This window comes from Phyllobates terribilis, unplaced genomic scaffold (assembly GCF_046119375.1).
Source record: "Phyllobates terribilis strain yellow unplaced genomic scaffold, ASM4611937v1 Scaffold_5__5_contigs__length_657084704, whole genome shotgun sequence".
In the NCBI taxonomy this organism is placed as follows: Eukaryota; Metazoa; Chordata; class Amphibia; order Anura; family Dendrobatidae; genus Phyllobates; species Phyllobates terribilis.
The window spans coordinates 354622275-354645108 of NW_027362765.1; the positions used below are offsets into that span (position 1 = coordinate 354622275).

At 46.0% G+C, this 22834-nt stretch overlaps 1 protein-coding gene across 1 annotated transcript in view; it reads left to right on the forward strand.

Annotated features, from left to right (window-relative positions):
- The window catches only part of AFAP1L2 (actin filament associated protein 1 like 2), a 195719-nt gene that overhangs the window by 165889 nt on the left and 6996 nt on the right, over window positions 1-22834 (forward strand). The window contains exons 15-18 of the mRNA XM_073684655.1: window positions 3007-3121; window positions 3442-3603; window positions 21636-21826; window positions 22382-22504. Coding sequence (XP_073540756.1) covers window positions 3007-3121; window positions 3442-3603; window positions 21636-21826; window positions 22382-22504 — 591 coding nt within the window. The remainder of the gene's footprint in view (window positions 1-3006; window positions 3122-3441; window positions 3604-21635; window positions 21827-22381; window positions 22505-22834) is intronic.

The window sequence follows — 22834 nt, forward strand, 5'->3', positions numbered from 1 at the left end:
TGTATGGTACTGGTGTATACTGGTGTATTGTGCTGGTGTATACTGGTGTATGATACATGTGTATGGTACATGTGTATGGTACTGGTGTATGGTACTGGTGTATGATACATGTGTATGGTACTGGTGTATGATACATGTGTATGATACATGTGTATGGTACTGGTGTATACTGGTGTATTGTACTGGTGTATGGTACAGGTGTATACTGGTGTATGGTACTGGTGTATACTGGTGTATGATACATGTGTATTGTACTGGTGTATACTGGTGTATTGTGCTGGTGTATACTGGTGTATGGTACTGGTGTATACTGGTGTATTGTGCTGGTGTATACTGGTGTATGATACATGTGTATTGTACTGGTGTATGGTACTGGTGTATGGTACTGGTGTATGGTACTGGTGTATGGTACTGGTGTATGGTACTGGTGTATGATACTGGTGTATGGTACTGGTGTATGATACATGTGTATGGTACTGGTGTATACTGGTGTATTGTACTGGTGTATGGTACAGGTGTATACTGGTGTATGGTACTGGTGTATACTGGTGTATGATACATGTGTATTGTACTGGTGTATACTGGTGTATTGTGCTGGTGTATACTGGTGTATGGTACTGGTGTATACTGGTGTATTGTGCTGGTGTATACTGGTGTATGATACATGTGTATTGTACTGGTGTATGGTACTGGTGTATGGTACTGGTGTATGGTACTGGTGTATGGTACTGGTGTATGGTACATGTGTATGGTACTGGTGTATACTGGTGTATTGTACTGGTGTATGGTACTGGTGTATACTGGTGTATGGTACTGGTGTATACTGGTGTATGATACATGTGTATTGTACTGGTGTATACTGGTGTATTGCGCTGGTGTATACTGGTGTATGGTACTGGTGTATACTGGTGTATGGTACATGTGTATTGTACTGGTGTATGGTACTGGTGTATGATACATGTGTATACTGGTGTATACTGGTGTATTGTGCTGGTGTATGATACATGTGTATTGTACTGGTGTATGGTACTGGTGTATACTGGTGTATGGTACTGGTGTATACTGGTGTATGATACATGTGTATGGTACTGGTGTATACTGGTGTATGGTACTGGTGTATATTGGTGTATGGTACTGGTGTATACTGGTGTATTGTGCTGGTGTATACTGGTGTATGATACATGTGTATTGTACTGGTGTATGGTACTGGTGTATGATACATGTGTATACTGGTGTATACTGGTGTATTGTGCTGGTGTATGATACATGTGTATTGTACTGGTGTATGGTACTGGTGTATACTGGTGTATGGTACTGGTGTATACTGGTGTATGATACATGTGTATGGTACTGGTGTATACTGGTGTATGGTACTGGTGTATACTGGTGTATGGTACTGGTGTATACTGGTGTATGGTACTGGTGTATACTGGTGTATGGTACTGGTGTATGGTACTGGTGTATACTGGTGTATGATACATGTGTATTGATGTGTATTGTACTGGTGTATACTGGTTTAGTGTACTGGTGTATGGTACTGGTGTATGGTACTGGTGTATACTGGTGTATGATACATGTGTATGGTACTGGTGTATGGTACTGGTGTATGGTACTGGTGTATACTGGTGTATGATACATGTGTATTGTACTGGTGTATTGTACTGGTGTATGGTACTGGTGTATGGTACTGGTGTATGGTACTGGTGTATGGTACTGGTGTATACTGGTGTATGGTACTGGTGTATTGTACAGGTTTTTACTGGTGTGTGGTACTGGGTATTGAATTGGTGTATTGTACTGGTGTGTATACTGGTGTATGGTACTGGTGTATTGTACAGGTTTTTACTGGTGTATGGTACTGGTGTATGGTACTGGTGTATTGAACTGGGTATTGAATTGGTGTATGGTACTGGTGTATGGTACTGGTGTATACTGGTGTATTGTACAGGTTTTTACTGGTGTATGGTACTGGTGTATTGAACTGGGTATTGTACTGGTGTATGGTACTGGTGTATTGTACTGGTGTATGATACTGGTGTATGGTATTGGTGTATTGTACTGGTTTTTACTAGTGTATGTTACTGGTGTATACTGGTGTATGGTACTGGTCTATTGTACTGGTGTTTACTGGTGTATGTTGCTGGTTAATGACTTCAGATACTTGAGGGGATGATCCCACAGACAGCAGGTGGGAGGAGCAGATGGCGATGCGCAGCATGCGGGAGGAGCAGGTGAGAGGAGCAGACGATGCTGTGCAGCAGGCAGGAGGAGCATGCGGGAGGAGCAGACGGGTCTGCGCAGCAGGCGGGAGGACCAGGCGAGAGGAGCAGACGATGCTGCGCAGCAGGCGGGAGGAGCATGCGGGAGGAGCAGACGGGTCTGCGCAGCAGGCGGGAGGACCAGGCGAGAGGAGCAGACGATGCTGCGCAGCAGGCGGGAGGAGCATGCGGGAGGAGCAGACGGCGCTGCGCAGCAGGCGGGAGGACCAGGCGAGAGGAGCAGATGATGCTGCGCAGCAGGCGGGAGGAACATGCGGGAGGAGCAGACGGCGCTGCGCAGCAGGCGGGAGAACGAGGCGAGAGGAGCAGACGATGCTGCGCAGCAGGCGGGAGGAACATGCGGGAGGAGCAGACGGCGCTGCGCAGCAGGCGGGAGGAACATGCGGGAGGAGCAGACGGCGCTGCGCAGCAGGCGGGAGGAGCATGCGGGAGGAGCAGACGGGTCTGCGCAGCAGGCGGGAGGACCAGGCGAGAGGAGCAGATGATGCTGCGCAGCAGGCGGGAGGAACATGCGGGAGGAGCAGACGGCGCTGCGCAGCAGGCGGGAGGAACATGCGAGAGGAGCAGACGATGCTGCGCAGCAGGCGGGAGGAACATGCGGGAGGAGCAGACGGCGCTGCGCAGCAGGCGGGAGGACGAGGCGAGAGGAGCAGACGATGCTGCGCAGCAGGCGGATGGTACCATTTACCCTTTGACACCTGAATTTGGACTTTTTCTTATTCTACAGGACATCAATCATCGCCCAGAAGAAACGGTGGTGGATCTACAGGTGAAGACCAGCGCCGTCTCCAGTCCACTGCTGGGGAAAAGCAAGATGGAGAAGCACAAAGTGTCCAGTCCAGGTGAGCGGCTGAGGACACAAACCTGCCCTCATGAATCGTGTGAGCCGGATGCTGACATTATGTTTGTGGCTTCTGGAGCTTCCATGTCCGTCCAGTGCTGGAGCAGATTGGCCGTGTGGGGACAGGGGGACGGAGGTCGGGCATCTTTATAAGAATGCTCCCATTCACTGACAGCAGAGACTTTCACAATGAAGAAGAGTTGATAAAGTTCCTTAGAACATGGTAAAGTACAGGAGGAAGCGCACCACTCCTTACGGACGCCTCCAAGGTGTGAATGCGGCGGACAGACCACTGTGGCTTTATTCTTCCTTCTCTTTCAGCCATTGAAAGCAAATTGGGGAAGAACCGAACCGAAGCCGAAGCCAGAAAATTCACCGAGGTGAAAGAGAAGCTGGAGAAAGAGCGAGAGGATCTGCGGGAACAACTGGCGCAACTGCGCAGGGAGCGGCGGGAGCTGAAGGAAAGCATCACCGCCTGCACAGGTACAGCCACCGTAACCCACAGCGCACACCCGTATACTGCGATACTACAGCGTGCACCCGTATACTGTGCTGAGACGACAGCATGTGCACCCGTATACTGCGATACTACAGCACACATCCGTATACTGTGCTGAGACGACAGCATGTGCACCCGTATACTGCGATACTACAGAGCGCACCCGTATACTGTGTTGAGACGACAGCATGTGCACCCGTATACTGAGATACTACAGCGTGCACCCGTATACTGTGTTGAGACGACAGCATGTGCACCCGTATACTGCGATACTACAGCACACACCCATATACTGTGCTGAGACGACAGCATGTGCACCCGTATACTGCGATACTACAGCACACATCCGTATACTGTGCTGAGACGACAGCATGTGCACCCGTATACTGCGATACTACAGCGTGCACCCGTATACTGTGCTGAGATGACAGCATGTGCACCCGTATACTGCGATACTACAGCACACATCCGTATACTGTGCTGAGACGACAGCATGTGCACCCGTATACTGCGATACTACAGCGTGCACCCGTATACTGTGCTGAGATGACAGCATGTGCACCCGTATACTGCGATACTACAGCACACATCCGTATACTGTGCTGAGACGACAGCATGTGCACCCGTATACTGCGATACTACAGCACACATCCGTATACTGTGCTGAGACGACAGCATGTGCACCCGTATACTGCGATACTACAGTGTGCACCCGTATACTGCGATACTACAGCACACATCCGTATACTGTGCTGAGACGACAGCATGTGCACCCGTATACTGCGATACTACAGTGTGCACCCGTATACTGTGCTGAGATGACAGCATGTGCACCCGTATACTGCGATACTACAGCACACATCCGTATACTGTGCTGAGACGACAGCATGTGCACCCGTATACTGCGATACTACAGTGTGCACCCGTATACTGCGATACTACAGCACACATCCGTATACTGTGCTGAGACGACAGCATGTGCACCCGTATACTGCGATACTACAGTGTGCACCCGTATACTGTGCTGAGACGACAGCATGTGCACCCGTATACTGCGATACTACAGAGCGCACCCGTATACTGTGCTGAGATGACAGATTGTGCACCCGAATACTGCGATACTACAGCACGCACCCGTATACTGTGCTGAGATGACAGCATGTGCACCCGTATACTGCGATACTACAGTGCGCACCCGTATACTGTGCTGAGACGACAGCATGTGCACCCGTATACTGCGATACTACAGCACACATCCGTATACTGTGTTGAGACGACAGCATGTGCACCCGTATACTGCGATACAGTGCGCACCCGTATACTGTGCTGAGACAACAGCATGTGCACCCGTATACTGCGATACTACAGTGCGCATCCGTATACTGTGCTGAGACGACAGCATGTGCACCCGTATACTGCGATACTACAGTGCGCACCCGTATACTGTGCTGAGACGACAGCATGTGCACCTGTATACTGCGATACTACAGTGTGCACCCGTATACTGTGCTGAGACAACAGCATGTGCACCCGTATACTGCGATACTACAGCACACACCCGTATACTGTGCTGAGACGACAGCATGTGCACCCGTATACTGCGAAACTACAGCGCGCACCCGTATACTGCGATACTACAGTGTGCACCCGTATACTGTGCTGAGACGACAGCACGTGCACCCGTATACTGCGATACTACAGTGCGCACCTGTATACTGTGCTGAAACGACAGCACATGCACCCGTATACTGCGATAGCACAGTATATGGGTGTGTGCTGTAGTATCGCAGTATACGGGTGCATGTGCTGTCGTCTCAGCACAGTATACGGGTGCGCACTGTAGTATCGCAGTATACGGGTGCACACTGTAGTTTCGCAGTATACGGGTGCACATGCTGTCGTCTCAGCACAGTATACGGGTGCACATGCTGTCGTCTCAGCACAGTATACGGGTGTGTGCTGTAGTATCGCAGTATACGGGTGCACATGCTGTCGTCTCAGCACAGTATACGGGTGCGCACTGTAGTATCGCAGTATACGGGTGCACATCCTGTCGTCTCAGCACAGTATACGGGTGTGTGCTGTAGTATCGCAGTATACGGGTGCACGTGCTGTCGTCTCAGCACAGTATACGGGTGCGCACTGTAGTGAGACGACAGCATGTACACCCGAATACTGCGATACTACAGTGCGCACCCGTATACTGTGCTGAGACGATAGCACGTGCACCCGTATACTGCGATACTACAGTGCGCACCCGTATACTGTGCTGAGACAACAGCATGTGCACCCGTATACTGAGATACTACAGTGTGCACCCGTATACTGTGCTGAGACGACAGCATGTGCACCCGTATACTGCGATACTACAGCACACATCCGTATACTGTGCTGAGACGACAGCATGTGCACCCGTATACTGCGATACTACAGTGCGCACCCGTATACTGTGCTGAGACGACAGCATGTGCACCTGTATACTGCGATACTACAGTGCGCACCCATATACTGTGCTGAGACAACAGCATGTGCACCCGTATACTGCGATACTACAGCACACACCCGTATACTGTGCTGAGACGACAGCATGTGCACCCGTATACTGCGAAACTACAGCGCGCACCCGTATACTGCGATACTACAGTGTGCACCCGTATACTGTGCTGAGACGACAGCACGTGCACCCGTATACTGCGATACTACAGTGCGCACCTGTATACTGTGCTGAAACGACAGCACATGCACCCGTATACTGCGATAGCACAGTATATGGGTGTGTGCTGTAGTATCGCAGTATACGGGTGCATGTGCTGTCGTCTCAGCACAGTATACGGGTGCGCACTGTAGTATCGCAGTATACGGGTGCACACTGTAGTTTCGCAGTATACGGGTGCACATGCTGTCGTCTCAGCACAGTATACGGGTGCACATGCTGTCGTCTCAGCACAGTATACGGGTGTGTGCTGTAGTATCGCAGTATACGGGTGCACATGCTGTCGTCTCAGCACAGTATACGGGTGCGCACTGTAGTATCGCAGTATACGGGTGCACATCCTGTCGTCTCAGCACAGTATACGGGTGTGTGCTGTAGTATCGCAGTATACGGGTGCACGTGCTGTCGTCTCAGCACAGTATACGGGTGCGCACTGTAGTGAGACGACAGCATGTACACCCGAATACTGCGATACTACAGTGCGCACCCGTATACTGTGCTGAGACGATAGCACGTGCACCCGTATACTGCGATACTACAGTGCGCACCCGTATACTGTGCTGAGACAACAGCATGTGCACCCGTATACTGAGATACTACAGTGTGCACCCGTATACTGTGCTGAGACGACAGCATGTGCACCCGTATACTGCGATACTACAGCACACACCCGTATACTGTGCTGAGACGACAGCATGTGCACCCGTATACTGCGATACTACAGCACACACCCGTATACTGTGCTGAGACGACAGCATGTGCACCCGTATACTGCGATACTACAGCACACACCCGTATACTGTGCTGAGACGACAGCATGTGCACCCGTATACTGCGATACTACAGCGCGCACCCGTATACTGTGCTGAGACAACGGTGCTCACCGATGTATTGCGATGATCAGGAAAAAGCAAGGATAGATCCAGCATCCAGACGTCTTCTTTAAAATCAATAATCTTTTATTGGAAAAATATTTTAAAAAACATATGCACAAAAAGTCACAAACCCCACGAGGGGAGATGATATACAGCCGCGTTTCAGACTTTATGGTCCTTAATCATTGTATATATTGCGATAAAATGGCGGCATACACCTGTATACCAGGATGATACGACAGTATGCAAATTTACTGGAACAATTTTAAGGGTGCCAACACTTTCGGCCATGACTGTATAAGTGTGTGTGTGTGTGTGTATGTATATGTAAATATATATATATATATATATTTACATATTCAGTTGAAACCAGAAGTTTCCATCCACTATATATAAAGACACATCTCCATGTTTTTCTCAATATCTGACATGAAATCAGAATAAACCTTTCCCGTTTTAGGTTAATTAGGATTATACCATCATTTTTAATATTTGCCAAATGCCAGAATAATGAGAGAGAGAGAATATTTTAAGGCATTTTTATTACTGCAAAGTCAAACTTTACATACACTAAGATTACTATACCTTTAAACAATTCTGGACGGCCCATAGGATGATGTCATGTGTTTGGAAGCTTCTGATAGTTTTTTTGGCAACATCTGAGTTAATTAGAGACACACCTGTGGATGTATTTTAATTCACACCTGAAACACACAGCTTGTTTGTGTAGCATCATGTGAAAGTCTAAAGAAATCAGCCAAGATATCAGGAAGAGAATTGTGGACTTGCACAAGGCTGGCTCATCCTTGGGTACAATTTCAAGATACCTGAAGGAGCCTCGTTCATCTGTACAAACAATTATACACAAGTACAAACAAGATGGGAATGTCCAGCCATCGGTCATGCAAGGTGTGGGAAAGACTTAGTGCAACACAAAGGGAAGAGGGAAAGGAAGCCCAGACTCTAGGGAAAGGGGATAATGGAGACCTCCTAGGCTGATTTGATATCACCCTGTCTCCACTAACGTCCCTATATTGGTTCTTCACCAATTGCCGCACACGAACCTCGCCCTGTCTTTCCCTGGCGTTAAGCCCTGGCTAGGGAAGGGAGGGGGGGATGAGCGCTAGTCGATGCCCACTGACCACTAAAGACAACAAGGGGGGACAAACAAGGGAAGATAGCTTAGCTTTTAGTTGACTTCAGAGAGATGAACACCCGTCCTCAAAGCTTCAGAGAGGATGAAGTAATGCACTTGCTCCAAGCCTTCACAAAGGGTAATGAATATCGGTTGCACCTCCCTCTCGCAGGCAGCAGGTATTTATATACCCAAGCCAGGATGTTAGTTAGCCAGAGTAAGGTAGCCGCTCGGTCCTAGGGAGACGGCCACTAAGAAGATGTCTGTAATGCCAAACGTAGAGATCTCCTGCAACCAACAGTAGGGCGACTGGCGTGTGTCACCTCTGACACACCCGTGACAGTCCCCCCTCCTCTACGAGTGGCCTCTGGACACTCAGGACCGGGTTGCTTAGGATAAGAGGTGTGGAATGAAAGAACCAAACTGAGCGTTCACCTCTGATGCAGAAACCCACATCCTCTCCTCTGGACCATAACCCATTCAGTGCACCAAGTATTGTAGGGATCGACGCTGGAGATAAGAATCCTTGAATTCTGGAACTCCAGATTACCATCAACCATTACTGGTGGTAGAGGCGAGAGCTCAAGAGGTTCCACATACTTTTTGAGTAAGGACCTATGGGACACGATGTGGACCTTAAGGGCCTGAGGAAGTTCAAGACGAAACGCTGCTGGGTTAATGATGGCGGTTATTTTATAGGGACCAATAAACCTAGGTCCCAGCTTCCAAGAAGAAACTTTCAATCTTATATTCCTGGTAGACAACCACACAAAGTCATTCACATTCGGACCTGGCAAGCATTTTCTGTCAGCCATACGTTTATACCTGTCTCCCATGATCTTTAAATTATTCAGCACATCCTGCCACACCGAGGAGAGCGACAAAGCAAACCGTTCCTCCTCAGGAACTCCTGAACTGTGGGTGATAACCGTATGCACCGATGATTATTAATGGCAAATTCTGCCAGCAGTAAGTAAGATGCCCAATTCTCCTGATTTTCGGAGACGAAACAAGTGAGGTATGTCTCCAAGTTCTGATTGACCCGCTCGGTCTGACCATTCGACTGAGGGTGGAAGGCCGAGGAAAAGGACAGCTGCACCCCCAGTTGAGAACAGAATGCCTTCCAGAACTTGGAAACAAACTGGGTTCCCCGGTCTGACACCACATCGGAGGGAACCCAGTGAAGCTTCACAATCTCATTTATGAACACCTGGGAAGTGCAGGGATGCGACGAAGTGAACCATTTTACTGTATTTACAACCACCAAAGCCATCGTTTTGCCTGCAGAAACCGGTAGGTCAGTAATAAATCCATGGACAAGTGTGTCCATGGCCTACTAAGGATAGGTAGCGGAAGTCGAGTACCAGACGGACGGGTATGCGAAACCTTACAACACGCGTAAATACTACAAGCAGATACGTGTTCAAGCACATCCCGATGCAACCCCGGCCACCAAAAACGACGAGAGAGCAGGTCCACAGTAGCCTTACCACCTGGATGCCCAGCAAGCACAGAGTTATGATGTTCCTTAATTTCTTTGCGTCGCAGATTAGTATAGGTGCAGTGGCAAAATGATTCTTTAAGGAAGAAAAAGCCTGGAGGGAGGCATCCGACCATTTGGAAAAATCAGACCCCTTCTTAGTCATGTCAGTAAGGGGTTTCACAATTACTGAGTAATTTTGGATGAATTTCCGGTAAAGATTAGTAAAGCCCAGAAAACGTTGTAGAGCCTTCAGGTTCTCGGGACGTTCCCAATCAAGGACTGCACGGATCTTCTCTGGATCCTTCCAAAAACCCGAAGATCACAACGAGTACACAAAAACTGCACAGCGAAAATACATTTTTCCAGTTTGGCATAAAGTTTATCCCTTAATATCTGGAGCACCTCCTTAACATGCCCCCGATGGGTCTCCAAATCAGGTGAGTAAACCAAAATATCGTCCAGATAGATCACCACAAACCTGCCCACCAAATGATGGAAAATATCATTTATGAAATGCTGGAACACCGCAGGTGCATTGGTTAAACCGAAAGGCATAACCAGACTCTCGAAATGTCCTTCCGGGGTATTGAACGCTGTCTTCCATTCATCCCCTTCTCTGGTTCTAACCAGGTTGTAGGCTCCCCTTAAATCCAACTTGGAGAATACCTTAGCTCCCACAACCTGGCTGAACAAATCAGGAATCAGAGGAAGAGGGTATGGATCTTGCATGGTAATTTGATTTAATTCCCGGAAATCTAAACAGGGACGTAGACCACCATATTTTTTCTTCACAAAGAAGAACCCTGCCGCCACGGGCGAAGATGAGGGTCTGATATGTCCCTTCTCCAGACTTTCCGCAATGAAATCCTTCATGGCTTGTCTCTCAGGGCCAGAAACATTATACAGTCTGGACTTTGGTCGTTTAGCTCCGGGGGTCAGGTTAATAGGACAGTCATAAGCACGATGAGGAGGCAAATCCTGACACCACCTCTCAGAAAAAATGTCCTCAAAACCAGACAGAAAAGCAGGCGATATCCCCGTAGAGACAGCAGCAATGGAAATATCTAAGCAGTTCTCATGGCAGTAATCTCCCCATTCAATAATCTCCCCGGTTTGCCAATCCACCAATGGATTATGTTTAACAAGCCAAGGAATGCCCAAAACAATAGGTGTGGGAAGATTGTCAAGGACATAGCAAGGGATTATTTCACAGTCAACTGACCCCACCCTCAGTTTCACATTGTGTACAATCTGAGTAAATGCTTTCTGAGCCAGTAGCGCCGAGTCGATGGCAAAGATGGAAATAGGTTCAGCTAAAGTACAGCAAGAAAGACCATGAGTTTTCACAAACTCAGAATCAACCATGCAGACTCCAGCTCCACTGTCAACAAACACAGAAATTTTCTCGGTTTTGCTCTCTAGCACCACCTCTGCCATCAGGACAAACCGGGAACTGCAGGTTGGCAACAAATGCATCCCTTGTTTATCCAACTCCAGACTACCAAGAGTTAATCGAGTCTCCTTTTGTTTAGGAATTGAAGGACAGGTCCCAACAAAATATCCTTTTTTACCATACGCCTTTTTTCTTGCGAATCTCCGGGGAGATGTATGATGTAGAGACACCCCCCTAACTGCATGGGTTCCTCCACCTCCCCCAGTACTGGTTCACCGCCAGACCGCTCTCCCGGCAGAGGTACACAACCCCGACAAGAAGGCCCCGGAGAAGGTGGTCTCACCCATCTATCCAGAAGGCGTCTATCAAGATGTATGGCCAACGACATGGCAGCCTCCAAGGACTGAGGGGTTTCAATACAGCCAAGGCATCTTTCAACCTTCCAGTAAGACCCTCACAAAATTGACTTCTAAGGCCTGAGTCCTTCCATTTGGAACCCGTTGCCCATCTACGGAATTCCAAACTATACTTCTCCAGGGACAGATTTCCCCCTGCTGAAGGCGACGGAGCCTAGACTCAGCCGAGGCGACTCGGTTAGGGTCATAATGGATGAGGGCCAGAGCCCCGAAAAACCCCTCCACAGACTGGAGACAAACCGAATCCTGCGGTAAGGAAAACACCCACGACTGAGGTTTTCCCTACAGTAGAGAGATCACAATTCCAACCCGTTGCTCATCATTTCCAGAGGAGTAAGGACAAAGTTTAAAATACAGTTTGCAGGCCTCCTTGAAAACAAAAAACGTGTCCCTACCTCCTGAACTCCTGTCCGGGAGGGCAACCTTGGGTTCAGGCTGGACAGGCCTACCTGCAGAGACCCCTACATTAGCAACTTGTAGCCACTGCTGAACCTCACAGTGGAGGTCATTCACCTCCTTGGACAGTCTGCGCAGCCGCTCGGCAAGCTTTGCAACTGAACCCATACCAAGGAGAAAAGAAAAAAAAAACACGCCCAAAAAAAAAAAAGTGTCAGTTTTTTTTTTCCCCTTTTCAAAATGTGCTCAGCCGGCGATAATGTCACGCAAGGTGTAGGAAAGACTAAGTGCAACACGAAGGGAAGGGGGTAAAGGGAGCCCAGACTCTAGGGAAAGGCGGTAGTTGAGAACTCCTAGGCTGATCTAATACCCTGTCTCCACTAATGTCCCTATATTGGTTCTTCACCAATCGCCGCACAGGAACCTCGCCCTGTCTTTCCCTGGCGTTAAGCTCTGGCTAGGGAAGGGAGGGGGAATGAGCGCTAGTGGATCCACACTGACCACAGAAGACAACAAGGGGGAACAAACAAGGGAAGATAGCTTAGCTTTTAGTCGACTTTAGAGAGAGAAACACCCATCCTCAAAGCTCCAGAGAGGATGAAGTAATGCACTTGCTTCGAGCCTTCACAAAGGGTAATGAGTATCGCTGGCACCTCCCTCTTGCAGACTGCAGGTATTTATACACACAGGCCAGGGTGTTAATAAGCCAGAGGAAGGTAGCCGCTGGGTCCTAGAGAGACAGCCTCTAAGAAGGTGTCTGTAATGCCAAACGTAGAGATCTCCTGCAACCAACTGCAGGGCGACTGTCTATCACTTCGGACACACCCTTGACACTATCATACCGCTCAGGAAGGAGACTGGTTCTGTGTCCCAGAGATGAACGTGCTTTGGTCTGACATGTGCATACCAACCAAGGACAAAAGCAAAAGACCTTGTGAAGATGATGGCGGAAGCTGGTAAGATTGTGTCAATAACCACAGTGAAACAAGTACTGTATCAACATAGGCTGAAAGGCCACTCTGCCAGGAAGAAGCCATTACTCCAAAAGAAACATAAAAAAGCCAGATTAATGATGTTTGCAAGTGCACACAGGAACAAAGACCTTAATTTTTGGAGACCTGTCCTGTGGTCTGATGAAATTAAAATTTAACTTTTTGGGCATAATGACCATCGTTACGTTTGGAGGAAAAAGGGAGAAGCTTGGAAGCCTAAGAACACCATCCCAACTGTGAAACACGGGGGTGGGAGCATCATGTTGTGGGGTTGCTTTGCTGCAGGAGGGACTGGTGCACTTCACAAAATAGATGGCATCATGAGAAAAGAAGATTATGTGGCAATACTGAAGCAACATCTGAAGACATCAGCCAGAAAGTTAAAGCTTGAGTGGAAATGGGTCTTCCAAATAGACAATGACCCGGAGCATACTGCCAAAATGGTAAAGTGGCTTAAGGATAACAAAGTCTATGTTTTGGAGCGGCCATCAGAAAGCCCTGATCTCAATCCTATAGAAAATGCATGTGCAAAGCTGAAAAGGCTGCGAGCAAAGCGACCTACAAACCTGGATCAGTAACACCAGATCTGTCAGGAAGAATCGGCCCAAATTCCACCAACTATTGTGAGAAGCTGTGGAAGGAGATCCCAAACGTCTGACCCAAGTCATTCAGTGTAAGGACAATGGGACCAAATACTAATGAAATGGACGGAAACTTCTGACTTTGCAGTAAGTAATAAAAAGCCTTAAACCTTCTCTCTCTCTCATTATTCCGGCATTCGGCAAATATTAAACATTATGGTAAAATCCTAATTGTCCTAAAACGGGAAAGGTTTATTCTGATCTCATGTCAGATATTGAGAAAAACATGGAGATGTGTCTTTATATATAGTGGATGGAAACTGCTGGTATCAACTGTATAGGCAAAGACAGAATGATACAAGATAAAGAGATAATAGATAGATAACAGATAGATGATAGATAGATGATAGATAGATGATAGATAGATAATAGATAGATGATAGATAGATAATAGATAGATAATAGATAGATGATAGATAATAGATGATAGATAATAGATAGATAACAGATAGATAACAGATAGATAACAGATAGATAACAGATAGATGATAGATAATAGATAGATAACAGATAGATAATAGATAGATATAATCTATCTATTATCTATCATCTATCTATCATCTATCTATTATCTATCATCTATCATCTATCTATTTATCATCTATCATCTATTATCTATAATCTATTATCAATAGATAATAGATAGATATAGATAATAGATTATAGATAATAGATAGATGATAGATGATAAATAGATAGATGATAGATAATAGATGATAGATAGATATAATCTATTTATTATCTATCTATTATCTATCTATCATCTATTATCTATCATCTATCTATTTATCATCATCTATTATCTATATCTATCTATTATCTATTGATAATAGATTATAGATAATAGATGATAGATGATAAATAGATAGATGATAGATAATAGATAGATGATAGATAGATGATAGATAGATGATAGATAGATAATAGATTATAGATAATAGATAGATAATAGATAGATAATAGATAGAGGATAGATGATAGATAGATAATAGATAGATATATAATAGATAGATAATAGATAGATGATAGATAGATAATAGATAGATGATAGATAGATAATAGATTATAGATAATAGCTAGATAATAGATAGATAATAGATAGATGATAGATAATAGATGATAGATAATAGATAGATAACAGATAGATAACAGATAGATGATAGATAATAGATAGATGATAGATAGATGATAGATAATAGATAGATGATAGATAATAGCTAGATAATAGATAGATAATAGATAGAGGATAGATGATAGATAGATGATAGATAATAGATAGATGATAGATAATAGATAGATAACAGATAGATAATAGATAGATAATAAATAGATAGATTATATCTATCTATTATCTATCTGTTATCTATCTATTATCTATCATCTATCTATCATCTATCTATTATCTATCATCTATCTATTTATCATCTATCATCTATTTATCATCTATCATCTATTATCTATAATCTATTATCAATAGATAATAGATAGATATAGATAATAGATTATAGATAATAGATAGATGATAGATGATAAATAGATAGATGATAGATAATAGATGATAGATAGATATAATCTATTTATTATCTATCTATTATCTATCTATCATCTATTATCTATCATCTATCTATTTATCATCATCTATTATCTATATCTATCTATTATCTATTGATAATAGATTATAGATAATAGATGATAGATGATAAATAGATAGATGATAGATAATAGATAGATGATAGATAGATGATAGATAGATAATAGATTATAGATAATAGATAGATAATAGATAGATAATAGATAGAGGATAGATGATAGATAGATAATAGATAGATATATAATAGATAGATAATAGATAGATGATAGATAGATAATAGATAGATGATAGATAGATAATAGATTATAGATAATAGCTAGATAATAGATAGATAATAGATAGAGGATAGATGATAGATAGATAATAGATAGATATATAATAGATAGATAATAGATAGATGATAGATAGATAATAGATTATAGATAATAGCTAGATAATAGATAGATAATAGATAGATAATAGATAGATGATAGATAATAGATGATAGATAATAGATAGATAACAGATAGATAACAGATAGATAACAGATAGATAACAGATAGATGATAGATAATAGATAGATGATAGATAGATGATAGATAATAGATAGATGATAGATAATAGATAGATAACAGATAGATAATAGATAGATAATAAATAGATAGATTATATCTATCTATTATCTATCTGTTATCTATCTATTATCTATCATCTATCTATCATCTATCTATTATCTATCATCTATCATCTATCTATTTATCATCTATCATCTATTATCTATAATCTATTATCAATAGATAATAGATAGATATAGATAATAGATTATAGATAATAGATAGATGATAGATGATAAATAGATAGATGATAGATAATAGATGATAGATAGATATAATCTATTTATTATCTATCTATTATCTATCTATCATCTATTATCTATCATCTATCTATTTATCATCATCTATTATCTATATCTATCTATTATCTATTGATAATAGATTATAGATAATAGATGATAGATGATAAATAGATAGATGATAGATAATAGATAGATGATAGATAGATGATAGATAGATGATAGATAGATAATAGATTATAGATAATAGATAGATAATAGATAGATAATAGATAGAGGATAGATGATAGATAGATAATAGATAGATATATAATAGATAGATAATAGATAGATGATAGATAGATAATAGATTATAGATAATAGCTAGATAATAGATAGATAATAGATAGATAATAGATAGATGATAGATAATAGATGATAGATAATAGATAGATAACAGATAGATAACAGATAGATGATAGATAATAGATAGATGATAGATAGATGATAGATAATAGATAGATGATAGATAATAGCTAGATAATAGATAGATAATAGATAGAGGATAGATGATAGATAGATGATAGATAATAGATAGATGATAGATAATAGATAGATAACAGATAGATAATAGATAGATAATAAATAGATAGATTATATCTATCTATTATCTATCTGTTATCTATCTATTATCTATCATCTATCTATCATCTATCTATTATCTATTATCTATCTATTATCTATCATCTATCTATTTATCATCTATCATCTATTATCTATAATCTATTATCAATAGATAATAGATAGATATAGATAATAGATTATAGATAATAGATAGATGATAGATGATAAATAGATAGATGATAGATAATAGATGATAGATAGATATAATCTATCTATTTATTATCTATCTATTATCTATCTATCATCTATTATCTATCATCTATCTATTTATCATCATCTATTATCTATATCTATCTATTATCTATTGATAATAGATTATAGATAATAGATGATAGATGATAAATAGATAGATGATAGATAATAGATAGATGATAGATAGATGATAGATAGATAATAGATTATAGATAATAGATAGATAATAGATAGATAATAGATAGAGGATAGATGATAGATAGATAATAGATAGATATATAATAGATAGATAATAGATAGATGATAGATAGATAATAGATAGATGATAGATAGATAATAGATTATAGATAATAGCTAGATAATAGATAGATAATAGATAGAGGATAGATGATAGATAGATAATAGATAGATATATAATAGATAGATAATAGATAGATGATAGATAGATAATAGATTATAGATAATAGCTAGATAATAGATAGATAATAGATAGAGGATAGATGATAGATAGATAATAGATAGATGATAGATATATAATAGATAGATGATAGATAGATAATAGATAGATGATAGATAGATAATAGATAGATAATAGATTATAGATATATGATAGATAATAGAGGATAGATGATAGATAGATAATAGATAGATGATAGATATATGATAGATATATGATAGATAGATAATAGATAGATGATAGATAGATAATAGATAGATAATAGATAGATGATAGATAGATGATAGATAGATGATAGATAATAGATAGATAATAGATAGATGATAGATAATAGATAGATAATAGATAGATGATAGATAGATGATAGATAATAGATAGATGATAGATAGATAATAGATGATAGATAGATAATAGATAGATGATAGATAATAGATAGATAATAGATAGATGATAGATAATAGATAGATAATAGATAGATGATAGATAGATGATAGATAGATAATAGATAGATGATAGATGATAGATAGATGATAGATAGATATTAGATAGATAATAGATAGATGATAGATAATAGATAGATAGATGATAGATAATAGGTAGATGATAGATAGAGGATAGACAGAGATTTGATAGACAGACGCTGATTTGCTGGAGCCGCTGATCTCTCTCGGCCGATCCCCGGCATATTGTGATATTTCCGTTCACAGCGGATCCTGGGGCCCCGGCAGCTTCAGGTCACCCGGGCAGTTTGTCGGCCATGCACAGCGCTCGCGTCTCTCAGGGGTCCTAGCTGCGCACTTCCACAAGCCCCCCAACACCTGAGTCCGCCGCGCAGGGTCTTCAGCACCATATAAGTTCTCTCGTTCCAGTGTCCTCATCAGACAGCAGAGCCGCGGCGGCACCAGTGAGGCGTCTTCCCTCCTGAGCGGAGCTGCTCTCTTATTGGCAGAGCAGCTCCCGCTGACTTCTTCTCCACCAATCAGCGCAGTGAACACTAATGGCGGCTCATCTCCCTCCCGCTCTCTATGGTGGTCGCTGCGTCTGCTCCTTAGTGTCAGCAGGAAATCCTGAGCCTCCGCACGTACCCGTATACGGGAATGACACGGCGACGCACATACCTGTATACGGGACTGACACGGCGACGCACGCACCCGTATACTGGGATGACACGACGACGCACGCACCCGCATACTGGACTGACACGACGACGCACGCACCCGCATACTGGGATGACACGACGACGCACGCACCCGCATACTGGACTGACACGACGACGCACGCACCCATATACTGGGATGACACGACGACGCACGCACCCGCATACTGGGATGACACGACGACGCACGCACCCGCATACTGGACTGACACGACGACGCACGCACCCGCATACTGGGATGACACGACGACGCACGCACCCGTATACTGGGATGACACGACGACGCACGCACCCGCATACTGGACTGACACGACGACGCACGCACCCGCATACTGGGATGACACGGCGACGCACGCACCCGTATACTGGGATGACACGACGACGCACGCACCCGTATACTGGGATGACACGACGACGCACGCACCCGCATACTGGACTGACACGACGACGCACGCACCCGCATACTGGGATGACACGGCGACGCACGCACCCGTATACTGGGATGACACGACGACGCACGCACCCGTATACTGGGATGACACGACGACGCACGCACCCGCATACTGGACTGACACGACGACGCACGCACCCGCATACTGGACTGACACGACGACGCACGCACCCGCATACTGGACTGACACGACGACGCACGCACCCGCATACTGGACTGACACGGCGACGCACGCACCCGTATACTGGGATGACACGACGACGCACGCACCCGCATACTGGACTGACACGACGACGCACGCACCCGCATACTGGGATGACACGGCGACGCACCCACCCGTATACTGGGATGACACGACGACGCACGCACCCGTATACTGGGATGACACGACGACGCACGCACCCGCATACTGGACTGACACGATGACGCACGCACCCGCATACTGGGATGACACGGCGACGCACGCACCCGTATACTGGGATGACACGACGACGCACGCACCCGTATACTGGGATGACACGACGACGCACGCACCCGCATACTGGACTGACACGACGACGCACGCACCCGCATACTGGACTGACACGACGACGCACGCACCCGCATACTGGACTGACACGGCGACGCACGCACCCGTATACTGGGATGACACGACGACGCACGCACCCGCATACTGGACTGACACGACGACGCACGCACCCGCATACTGGACTGACACGACGACGCACGCACCCGCATACTGGACTGACACGACGACGCACGCACCCGCATACTGGACTGACACGACGACGCACGCACCCGCATACTGGACTGACACGACGACGCACGCACCCGCATACTGGACTGACACGACGACGCACACACCCGCATACTGGACTGACACGGCGACGCACGCACCCGCATACTGGGATGACACGACGACGCACGCACCCGCACACTGGACTGACACGACGACGCACGCACCCGCATACTGGACTGACACGACGACGCACGCACCCGCATACTGGACTGACACGGCGACGCACGTACCCGTATACTGGGATGACACGGCGACGCACGCACCCGTATACTGGGATGACACGGCGACGCACGTACCCGTATACTGGGATGACACGGCGACGCACGTACCCGTATACGGGAATGACACGGCGACGCACGTACCCGTATATGGGACTGACACGGCGACGCACGTACCCGTATACTGGACTGACACGACGACGCACGTACCCGTATACTGGACTGACACGACGACGCACGCACCCGCATACTGGGATGACACGGCTACGCACGTACCCGCATACTGGACTGACACGGCGACGCACGTACCCGCATACTGGACTGACACGGCGACGCACGCACCCGTATACTGGACTGACACGACGACGCACGCACCCGTATACTGGACTGACACGGCGACGCACGTACCCGTATACTGGACTGACACGGCGACGCACGCATCCGTATACTGGGATGACACGGCGACGCACGCATCCGCATACTGGGATGACACGGCGACGCACGCACCCGCATACTGGGATGACACGGCGACGCACGTACCCGTATACTGGACTGACACGGCGACGCACGCACCCATATACTGGGATGACATGGCGATGCACGCACCCGTATACTGGACTGACACGGCGACGCACGCACCCGCATACTGGGATGACACGGCGATGCACGCACCCGTATACTGGACTGACACGGCGACGCACGCACCCGTATACTGGGATGACACGGCGACGCACGCACCCGTATACTGAGATGACACGGCTACGCACGCACCCGTATACTGGGATGACACGGCGACGCACGCACCCGTATACTGAGATGACACGGCTACGCACGCACCCGTATACTGGGATGACACGGCGACGCACGCACCCGCATACTGGGATGACACGGCGACGCACGCACCCGTATACTGGGATGACACGGCGACGCACGCACCCGCATACTGGGATGACACGGCGACGCACGCACCCGTATACTGGGATGACACGGCGACGCACGCATCCGTATACTGGGATGACACGGCGACGCACGCATCCGTATACTGGGATGACACGGCGACGCACGCATCCGCATACTGGGATGACACGGCGACGCACGCACCCGTATACTGGGATGACACGGCGACGCACGCATCCGCATACTGGGATGACACGGCGACGCACGCACCCGTATACTGGGATGACACGGTTACGCACGCACCCGTATACTGGGATGACACGGTGACGCACGCACCCGTATACTGGGATGACACGGCGACGCACGCATCCGTATACTGGGATGACACGGCGACGCACGCACCCGTATACTGGGATGACACGGCGATGCATGCACCCGTATACTGGGATGACACGGCTACGCACGCACCTGTATACTGGGATGACACGGTGACGCACGCACCCGCATACTGGGATGACACGGCGACACACGCATCCGTATACTGGGATGACACGGCGACGCACGCACCCGTATACTGGGATGACACGGCGACGCACGCATCCGTATACTGGGATGACACGGCGGTACACATACAGAACGTGAGATGGCTGATAACAGAGAACAGCTGTCGCGTCGGACTCCTCGTTGGTTGAGCTTCTGCTCTTTTCTGTTTTCAGATAAGAGTCGTCTTCCCGTCCTGGAGGAAAAGCTGAAGAGTAAGGACGAGGAGTGCAAACTGCGGGAGAACCAGCGGGTGGACCTGGAGCTGCAGATCGTGGACGTGAAGGAGAACCTGCGGAAGGCGGAGAAGGGTCCGGTGACCCTGGGGACGGCAGTGGAGCCGGCCCACCTGGACAGCCCCTGCAGCGTACGTGCGATTGCAGTGCGGGGATAAGACGATGCGACGGCAGATTAATTCTTCAGCACTTTCAGGATCTCTGCTGTCATTGCACGGTGACAGTGTGGTTTGCACACCGCGACCGTTCCTGCTCCCGTCCTGCTATGGTCCTGGCCCGGTCCTGCTCACACTGGAGTGCAGCTCGTTACCACCGCAGACAGCTCTGCGCCACTGTGAGCGCAGGACTGGGCGAGATTAGCAGCCGCTAAACCGCACCATTCACTGCAGGCAAGCACAGATCTAATGCACAAAATGCTGAAATTATTTGCCGCTTTCGCTCCTTGTAAAAGAAGGGTGAAGCCGGGGCAGGGACGGCGGCAGCCAGAGCCATGACTGGTGAGTGGTGGTGGGAAAAGTGCAGTGCCAGAGATGACGGTGACAAGGCGTGAAAGTATGAACGGTTGATAAATTCCGTATAGATTCTGGGCAGAACGAGCAGCGGTATAAAGAGCGGCTGCAGCACCGCTGACCCGGGCTCCGTCTGACGCCTCCGTGACGGTTTCCTCCTTCTTATCCCATATTCAGGTGAAGAGCAGCAGCCCGACGCACGTCCTGGACGCCTCACCGGTGAATGCCGCGATGGCACTGAAGAGCCGGCCCCTGTCCATCATGACCACCGCAAAAGGCACCGTCCTGCAGAAAGCCAAGGTAATGGCCACCTGCTCAGAAGGGAGGGAAGCGCATGTCCGGCAACTCCCTAATGTACCTCCGCTACCAGATCTAGATCTAAGCAGATACTTCCCTATATATTGAGACATAGTCAAGGGGCAGCATTTATGCGGGAGCATTCATGCATATAGCATTTATGCATACTTTATCGAAGTGCCATAGTTTATCAAAGTGCCTCCACAGTTAGACATGGCAGTTGGACACGGCAGGAGACGTGCAAGACAATTAAACAAACTTGCTTCCAGGTCATCTGTTTTGCAAACAGTATTCACCATTTGTATCTGTGCCATTTATATTCTGGCTGCTACA